The 9,363-nt window shown below is 50.6% G+C and overlaps 1 protein-coding gene across 2 annotated transcripts; it reads left to right on the top strand.

Moving 5' to 3' along the window:
* Positions 1–1,849: 1,849 nt before the first annotated feature.
* TMEM221 (transmembrane protein 221) lies at positions 1,850–8,954 on the top strand. 2 transcript variants are annotated; one of them, XM_069589089.1, is made up of 4 exons: positions 1,850–2,436; positions 4,937–5,022; positions 7,497–7,727; positions 8,387–8,954. In XM_069589089.1, exons 1-4 carry the CDS (start codon positions 2,117–2,119, stop codon positions 8,446–8,448), a joined length of 699 nt encoding a protein of 232 aa, XP_069445190.1. In that variant the 5' UTR covers positions 1,850–2,116; the 3' UTR covers positions 8,449–8,954. The 2 variants fall into 2 exon arrangements, with proteins under 2 accessions (XP_069445190.1, XP_069445189.1); XM_069589088.1 differs by having other exon boundaries at positions 1,868–2,436; positions 7,497–8,954.
* The last annotated feature ends 409 nt before the right edge of the window (positions 8,955–9,363 follow it).

Raw genomic sequence — 9,363 nt, forward strand, 5'->3', positions numbered from 1 at the left:
CGTTTTCTGAATGTTGAGCTTTAAGCCAACTTTTTCACTCTCCTCTTTCACTTTCATCAAGAGGCTTTTAGTTCCTCTTCACTTTCTGCCATAAGGGTGGTGTCATCTGCATATCTGAGATTATTGATATTTCTCCCGGCAATATTGATTCCAGCTTGTGCTTCCTCCAGCGCAGCGTTTCTCATGATGTACTCTGCATATAAGTTAAATAAGCAGAGTGATAATATACAGCCTAGACATATGCCTTTTCCTATTGGGAACCAGTCTGTTGTTCCATGTCCAGTTCTAACTGCTGCTTCCTGACCTGCATACAGGTTTCTCAAGAGGCACATCAGGTGGTCTGGTATTCCCATCTCTTTCAGAATTTCCCACAGTTTCTTGTGATCCACACAGTTAAAGGCTTTGGCATAGTCAATAAAGCAAAAATAGATGTTTTTCTGGAGCTCTTTTGCTTTTTTGATGATCCAGTGGGTGTTGGCAATTTGATCTCTGGTTCCTCTGCCTTTTCTAAAACCAGCTTGAACATCTGGAAGTTCACGGTTCACGTATTGCTGAAGCCTGGCTTGGAGAATTTTGAGCATTACTTTACTAGAGTGAGAGATGAGTGCAATTGTGAGGTAGTTTGAGCATTCTTTGGCATTGCCTTTCTTTGGGATTGGAATGAAAACTGACCTTTTCCAGTCCTGTGGCCACTGCTGAGTTTTCCAAATTTGCTGGCAAATTGGGTGCAGCACTTTCACAACATCATCTTTCAGGATTTGAAACAGCTCAACTGGAATTCCATCACCTCCACTAGCTTTGTTCGTAGTGATGCTTTCTAAGCCTCAAGGCAATGCCAGTTCCTTTGTTCCTTATCATAATATAGACCTTACTGCTGCTGCTGCTGCTAAGTCACTTCAGTCGTGTCTGACTCTTAGCGAGCCCATGGACTGCAGCCCACCAGGCTCCTCCGCGGATGGAATTTTCCAAGCAAAAGTACTTAGGGACCCCAAATATCTTGACATCCCACAGAACACCATACCGGTCCATTATATGGAAGACATGCTGACAAGCCCTGGTAGACAGGAAATAATAATCACTCTAAATGCTTTTGTGATTAATATATACATATGCAGAGATATATACACAGACACACAAATATGTATATATTGTGTTGTCAACTAAAAGGAAAATACAGAATGTGAGAGTTGTGAGTTAAATTTTATTCAGGGTCTTACTGAGGACTATAACCTGGGAGACAAGTCTCTCATATAGCTCTGAGGAGTTGCTCGGAAGAGGTGGGAGGAAACTAGTTTACATGTTTTGCTGTTAAGGAATACATGTAATCAGACATAAATCTTGGTGAAATATTACTACTACTCACAAAGAACAGATGTTTCAAGTTCATGGTTAGACTGTTTCTCTATGTATGGGAAGATGCAAGAAATAGGGTTCATTAAAATTATTCTTGAAATGCAAAAAAAAAAAAAAAGAAGAGAAATAATAACCCTCCAAACGGTGCCGTGGGAAGAACAAAGTCTAGCAGTGAAGGACGGGTGTGCTGCTTGGGGAGGAGGTCCAGGAGGGCCTCTCTGAGGTGGTGACGTCTCTGCACAGCCTTGAAAGAAGGTGAGCGGAGGGGACATCCCAGTCAATTGACAGGTCCGCGGGTAGAGATCGCTTAGCAAAGGGCATTATTTAAAAATTCGTGCGAGTTTCTTTTTTCTTTTCCCCCAAACAACGATAAGACAGGCGCTTGGAGCGGCAGGAGGGGAAAGGCGGACACTTTAATGAGATTAGTGGCCTGTGAGGGTCCCTGGACACAGCCACTGCGCGCTCATCCCACGTGGGACCGCCCCTTATTCGCTCCGCCCCTTGCTGGCCACGCCCCTCGAGAGCCCAGAGGCCGGGAGCTGGCGCCCACAGGGCCCCCAGAGAGAGGAGACTTCGTCTCAGGTTTTCCCAGCCCTTCCTCGTCCCCACGGCGACTGGCGTCCCAAGCTCTCTGTGGCCCTTCCAACTTTCAAAAACCGCCCCATTCTGGACCGCCGAGGGCCCTAAGACGCTCCTCAACTGCCCTGCCCCCTAAAATCTCTTTGATTCTTCAGCTGTCCCCCAGGCCCGCAGGACCCCTCCGATGGCCAGGTCGTACGGCGGCCGGGTGCTGGCCGCGATGGTCTTGTTGGGCATCCCCGCGGCGGTGCTGGCGGCGCTGGGCGCGCAGCTGCTGTTCCAGCTGCAGGCGGGCCGCGCGGAGCTTCGAGGACCGCGAATCGACGGGCTGGGCCCGGAGCTGGGCGCCGGCCCCCGGCTGCCGGAGGACGCGGCCGGGGCGCTGCTGCCGCTGGCAGCCGCACTCTCCGCGCTTGCCTTGGTGCTGGGCCTCACCTGCCTGCTGCTCGCCGCCCTCTGCGGCCACCTGGGCGCCGAGATGGCGCGGGGACCGGGCTCTAACAGGTAGGAGGACCGGCCCCACTGCCTGGCTGGGGCCTGGACGAGCCCGGGCGAGCCGCTGCCCTTCTCTGGGCCTCAGCTTGGGGGAGAGCTTTCCTCCCTCCCTCCCTCCCTCCATCCCTGCGTCTTTCCCTTCCTCCTTTCGTCCACCCATCCCTCCCTCTCTCCTACATTTGTTGAAAATTTACAGCAGGTACAACTGCTGCTGTAACTCCCCATTTCACAGATGAAGAAACTGAGGTTCAAAGAAGGCCTAGAGTCAGCTAGCCCCAGTGTTGATAGAACTTGTTATTTAATGGAACCCTAAGCTCTAGGTGCCTCCCACATCTTGTGATTAGTGCAGTGAAGCCCCCTGAACGGCTGGTACCCGTTATCATCCTCCTATTTAGTCTCAGACAGGGGAGGCTGCTCAGTCTAGCTGCTAGGTTTGGAAGGGAGTGGCTGGATTTGAACTTGAAGCTGATAGAGCCAGGAACCTGTGCCCTGGCTAGGGGTGGGTGTGGGGGTGGAGGTAGGGTCCCTTGTCAGGCACCTGAGCTCAGGGAGATGGGCACAGGGGGTAGGGCATTACATGTGGAGTGAGGACCGTTCCTTGAGCCAAAGACTTGGCTGTCCCAGCCTCCTGGGGGAGGGGAACCAGGATTCTGGCCCAGGCTTCCATAGATTTGATCAGATGGGCACCTCCACCACTGAATCCCATCCAAACCATGCACCCTCTACCTGCTAGTTCATGGGGTGCTGAAAAGCATGCATTCTGTCAGTTTACAAATATGTGTTGGGTGCCTCCTGGGGGCTGAGACCAGCACTGGGTACTGGGGACTCAGCAGGATCCAAGTGGATATGGACCACCTTCCTGGGGATGCAGATAATGAAGGAGAAAACCAGATTAATCATGTCAAACGGTGATGAATGCTGGAAAGGGAAGAAAAAGAGGTGGAGCAGGAAAGGGTAGGGATGAGACCACCCATCGTGAGGATGGGGGTGAGTCCGACCACCAAGGAAGGACTGAGCTGAGACTTGAAGAAGGAAAGGAGGCTCAAGATCTAAGGGACTGTGATCCAGGCAGAGGGACCCGCATGTGGAAAGGCCCTGGAGCAGGGATGAGCTTGAGGTGTTAAAGGGGGGTGGAGGTGATTGGTGTGGCTGGGGTGGGGGTAGATAAGGGAGACAGGACCAGGAAGTGTGAGTGAGAGGTACTGGATTTTTTTGGCTACACTGTGCAACTTTCGTGATCTTAGTTCCCTGACCAAGGATAGAACCCACACTTCCTGCAGTGGCAGTGTGGGGTCTTGGCTACTGGAAGTCCAAGAGGTACTGGATTACACAGAGGTTCCTGTGCTCTGGTGAAGAGCTCAGGTTTTTACTCTGACTGAGAAGGCTGTGAGCCAGGAGGGGAGTGACCTGACTTAAGTGGGTTTGGAAGAACTCACTCTGGCTACTGTGCAGAAAAGGGGTCAGGAGGGGAGTTGGCAGAAAGAGAGATAAAGCCATTTCTGTGGTACTGGTGGGAGGTGAGCAATGATGGAAGCTCCTTTTCTTGATCTCACAGGACTCGAGAAGAGCATGCACACAGCAGAAAAACTTAGCATAGGGCTGGGTTCAAAACTATGTCCTCAATTCACACAGCTCTTGGGAATCTCTGTTTCTATGGCGGCTGATAACAAATTCGCCTCAGTTTCCTCATTCCCAAATAAGCTTACGGTCAGTAAAATAATGGAAGTCAGGTGCCTAGCAAGTATCCACATGCGACGGCTGCTTCATAAATGTTGGATGGTCTAGGTCTAGTGGGCTCATGTATATCAGGAGGTTGTTTTCCCTTGTGGCTCAGATGGTGAAGAATCTACCTGCAATGCAGGAGACTCAGATTCAATCCCCTCCTGGGTTGGGAAGATCCCCTGGAGAAGGAAGTGGCAACCCACTCCGGTATTCTTGCCTGGAAAACTCCATGGGCAGAGGAGCCTGGTGGGCTACAGTCCACAGGGTGGCAAAGAGTCAGAGACGACTGAGTAACGTTTTCACTTTCACTATATCGGTGGGTTATGGGGGAGAGGAGTGGAATGGATGATGACCGGATGGATGAATGGACAGATAGATGGTTGGCTCAACGAATGGTGACTGGGAGACAGATGATGGATGGGTGGGTCAGGGGTGGGAGATGGATGGATGGATGAATGAATGGATGGTGAATGACAAATGGATAATGGATGATAGTGGCTGTTTAAATTAATGGGTGGATGGATTAACACAGCATGGTTAAATGGGTGGATGGCTGTATGGTTGAATACATACGGATGGATAGGACGGATGGATGGATAGTAAATGGTGGTGGATGGTAAAGAATGGTTGAGCAGGGAGGGGGACGGATACATGGGTGGAGGTTTGGGTCCTCACAGAGACCTCCAGTTCCCCAGAGCTGGACCATTCTCCCTTCCTCTCCTCCCCAAGCTTCTCCTACCGATTCTGCCTCCTGAGTCCATTTTCTCCCTGCCCCCCTCCCCGCCAGGTCTGACTGGTTTCTCTATGACTGCCGCCTCCTCAGACATGTGGCTCTCGGCCTCTTCTGTTGTGGGGCCTCCATCTACTTGGCAGGTATGTGCTCAGGGTAGAACATGGGGTGTAGGACCCTGAGTTGGAGCAGCCAAGGGTAATGGCCCCACAGTTAGGGTCAGCTCTGGAGCCAGCCTACCTTTTTCACTCCTGGTTCTGACACTTGCGCCCATGGCTGGCATCTGATCCCAATGGGAGTCCATAAATGGTGGTTGTCCTCAGAACACTCGTGATTCATCACCTGTCTACACCTGGTTTGAACAAGAGTTTCCCAGTCTTTGCTGGTTTCTGGAGATCACGTTTCACAGGTTGGCCTTAGCAAACCTGTGTTTTGATCACAAATATCAGAATCCAGCTTAAGAAGGGCTTAAGAAAAAAAAAAAAAAAAAGCTTCCTAAACCAGAAATGCAATTTTAAATTCCCAAATATGGAGCAGAGTAAAAACTAATAACTTGGGTGCCAGAAAGACACACAGTCTTTCCTTCCCTAGCTTGTAACTCTTCTTTGATCACCCACACATGCTGGTAAAGAAATCAAATCATCGCATTTCTTTGAAGAGACTGTTGACATCTTATATTTTGTTACAATCTTGAAAAATATGTTGCTGATTCTGGAGACTCAGTGTTAAATCTTCCATAGATCTCTAGTAGCCCTACAGACAACCTGTTTTACTGGAGGGAAAAAAATAAGCTTACTGAATAACAAGGGATTTGCTGTTACTGTTTTTTTCCTTAGTACCGCAATAGAGAAATAGAAGTTTAGAAGATATATTTTAAAGATTATTTATGAAATATGAGCCTAGGGTTTATTGTGGGAATTTGTACACACAGGATAGCTAACTCTGCATCACTCTTGTTGTTTGACTTAATAAAATACTCTGGATGTGGGCTTTTTTAAAAAGGAGAGTGGATGGAGTGACTCATCTATCCGAAAAGATCAAGGGTTAGTGGCTTCAGGTGTGCTTGGATCTAGGCACTCAAATGAGGTCAGAAAAAAAAAATGCTTCTCACTTCACCTCTTCACCCACTGTGCCCTGAGAAAGAAGTTTTTATCTGTAAGCACTTTCAACATAATACCTATGACCTCAAGCCTTTTCAGGGGCTGACAAAACTGTTATAGACTTGGAGAATAAAATATTCTTGTCCTAAAATACAGAAAAACTCACAAAGGGCACAAAAACTATGTCAGCCTCATTAAACATTAAATTAAGAATCTGTTCAGCTCCCATTTAATTCTTTTTGAGGTTAGGTGACCTCACGCAGCAAGAATTCCCAAGCATGTCCAGCCAGTCATTCATTCATTGCTAACCAGAACCAAAATAATAATTATAAAGACCTTTTAAAAATGTTTAGAGCAAAAAAAGTCCTTGGCCTCGCTTTAATATGCCAGACATAATACAGGGTGGCATGCGCGAAAGCAAGAATGCAGAGCTGGAGAAAGCCTAAAAACAGTCCACAGAGTGCCAAGAAATCCCCCACCAACTCTGAGCTGCTCTCCTTTTTTTTTGTTGTTCAGTTGCTAAGTCATGTCCGACTGTTTTCGACCCCAGGGACTGCAGGGCACCAGGCTGGCAATTCTTAATTGCGGCCATAAGGAAATTCCCTTATCCCCATAGTCCAAGCAAAGGTCCCAGGGCTGACTCTGATTGGCTGAACTTGGGTCATGTGATAGCCACGCACCAATCACTACAACCAGGGGAAGCAACACTCTGACTGGCCAAGACCTAGGACCACATGCATCACTGATGCCAGGGAAAGTGGGTCAGTCCTCCTAGCCCAGTGAACGGGGTGGGGTTAGGGACTGGACCAGCACCTCTCCAATGGAGGCTGATTCTGCTCCGGAGGGGACCCTGGGCAATTAATATCTGGAGACATTTTTGGTTTCGTGATAAGATGGGGGAGGGTATACTGGTATCTGGTGGGTAGAAGCTATTAAATATCCTACAATGCACAGGATAGTTCCCACCGAAAAGAAAGGTGCCAACTGGACTTTGGATAGGGCAACAGAGAACCAGTCCTTGAGGTCAGGTCACCAACTGTCTTATTGTTCAGATAAGCCAACTGAGGTCAGAGAGGGACTGTGATTCACTCCAGGTCAATCACAAGGATTCCAAAAGTCTGAGATCTGGGTTGTTCCAAAGTACACATAACACTGGCTTCCCTGGTGGCTCAGGGGTAAAGACTCCGCCTGCCAAAGCAGGAGATGCGGGTTCAATCCCTGGGTTGGGAAGATCCCCGGGAGGAGGATATGGCACCCCATTCTAGTATTCTTACCGGGAGAATCCCATGGACAGAGGAGCCTGGTGGGCTACAATCCACGGGGTCACAAAGAGCTGGACATGAGTGAGCGTCTACAGACATAGTAATAGATGACGCATTCGTCAGGTGTGGAAGGGCCAGATGAGTTAGTCTATGCGCCTATCGTAACGCACAGTTTTCTATAACTGCCTTCCATGTGGGGGAGCTCCTCCAGGGCTTGGGGATCAAACACTGAATGAGAGCCGTTTCCTTCCCCAGCACTGTCCATCTACGCCCTGCTGCTGTTCGAGATCGAGACAGGTGCAGCAGCTGCCTCCATCCTTGGCGTGGGTGCTCTAGCCCTGGTGGCAGCGCTGACCCACACTCTGCTCCAGGCCGCCCGGACCACCCGCCGGGGCCTCCACGAACTGTCCCCACCACACTTTGAAGATGACCCTGTCCGCCCCGCTGAAGTCTCCAAGGCCGGCCCCAGGGCTCAGCCCCAGCAGGGTATTCATCCCTGGACTCTCTACTCATCCTTCCCTAAACTGGGGGACTCCCTCAGACCCATGGTCACTGACACAGCACCTGCAGTCATGGGAGGAGGCCGGGAGAGCTGCCTGCCTGCTCCCCGCATGCACCGGACACTGTCTGCCAGTGAGGGGCGCTGGGGAGAGGTCACACATGAGATGCGCAGCATCCTGGGCCATAGGCCAGGGGGTTCAGGGAAGGACTCCACCTTGGTGTGAGCCCAAGGAGCAGGGATAGAGACCTAGTGTCAGGCAGCAGGAAGAGGACTTTTGTAGACATAGCTCCAGGCTCAACCACGGTAGCTGTACAACTTGATTTCTCTCAGTTCACAGCATCTCTGAGCTTTGTCCTCAAGTTTGCCTCATGGCACAGAATGCTGGGGGGTCCAACCTTCACCTCCTCACTCAGAGAGAAAGGCAGAGGCCAGGACTGACTCAGGAGCTTTTGGAAGTCTTCCTGAGAGGCCTTGGAACTCCTCTGGTTATACCTCACTGGCCAAGACAGTCATGTGGCCACACGTCAATATAGAGGAGACAAGGAAATGTAGCTGCCCAGAATGAATAAAATTCTGTTCTAGGCAGGAGGGGGAGGGGACAGCTTAGACAGTGGTTCTCTAAACATCTCCGTCCATTTTACAGATGAGGAAACCGAGGCCCAGAGAGGGGCAGTGACTCACCAAGGGTCCCATGGCCAGTACTGAGCATCAGAGCCTGGATTCGAACCTGGGTCCTGTAACTTCCATGCTGCTGATAGTGCAAGTCTCAGACTCTGCGACTCCTTCTGGGCTGTGAGCATTTGAAACCTGCATGTGCCAAGCTCAGAGCAGCCCCGGGCCACGGACGCACCTGGAGACCTGGACCCAGACTCCTGGCTGTGGGCCTGTGGCTGAGGGCTTCACCACTCTGTGTCTCAGTTTCCTGGCCTGTAAAATGGGAACAGAAGTGGTTCCTTCTTCTAGGGCTCCTGTGAGACATTATATGAGTCATTCCAGGGGCCTCTGCACAGCAGGTCCTCAATGCTTATCAACCTGTGCTTCTGTTAGTTGGGGTGCCAGGTGGCAAGAAAATGTGGGTTGATGGCTGGTTTCTGGGGTTCTTGAAACTTATGGGGCTTGGTGGATAACTCAGAGCCCCAGCAGTCTCCAGAGATCCTGGCCCCATCCCTGTCCTGTACAACCTGAAAATAAATTCCATGTCATTATCTCCATGTCACATGAGCCACAACCAAACCTGCTGCATGGCCAAGTTAGGTCCAGGATGAAGGGTGCACTGGAAGGAGTGGGGGTGGGGAGGGCAAGAGTTGGGGGACAGCATGTGCCCCTTGTAAAGCCAAGTCTGGGATCCATTTCCCACAAATCTTCATGCATATAAATATCACAGGGGGTAGGGATGCCCTGGTTCCTGCCCCCCACTCCAAATGGACAAATGTCCTCAGCAATCTCCCAGCCTGTCCTTCCCTTCCGGGGCCACCCAGGGCCACCTAGTGGAGAAGGCTCAGCCACACAGTGGCTTGAAGACCCCAGGACCTGTCCCCATGGGCAGAGAGGTGGCAGCGCCTGGCAGCCTTGGGGGAGGCTGGTCCCCAAGCCAGTGATCAGGTACAGACTTGGATGCCC

Source organism: Ovis canadensis, chromosome 5 (genome assembly GCF_042477335.2).
Source record: "Ovis canadensis isolate MfBH-ARS-UI-01 breed Bighorn chromosome 5, ARS-UI_OviCan_v2, whole genome shotgun sequence".
NCBI classification, from domain to species: domain Eukaryota; kingdom Metazoa; phylum Chordata; class Mammalia; order Artiodactyla; family Bovidae; genus Ovis; species Ovis canadensis.

What these genes read in the sequence shown, in the direction of transcription:
- TMEM221 (XM_069589088.1), top strand. Translation starts at nt 2,117, where the DNA reads ATGGCCAGGTCGTACGGCGGCCGGGTGCTGGCCGCGATGGTCTTGTTG. An exon ending in CGGGGACCGGGCTCTAACAG is followed by an intron (nt 2,437 to 4,936) that starts GTAGGAGGACCG and finishes CCTCCCCGCCAG; the next exon opens with GTCTGACTGGTTTCTCTATG. An exon ending in GGCCTCCATCTACTTGGCAG is followed by an intron (nt 5,023 to 7,496) that starts GTATGTGCTCAG and finishes TTCCTTCCCCAG; the next exon opens with CACTGTCCATCTACGCCCTG.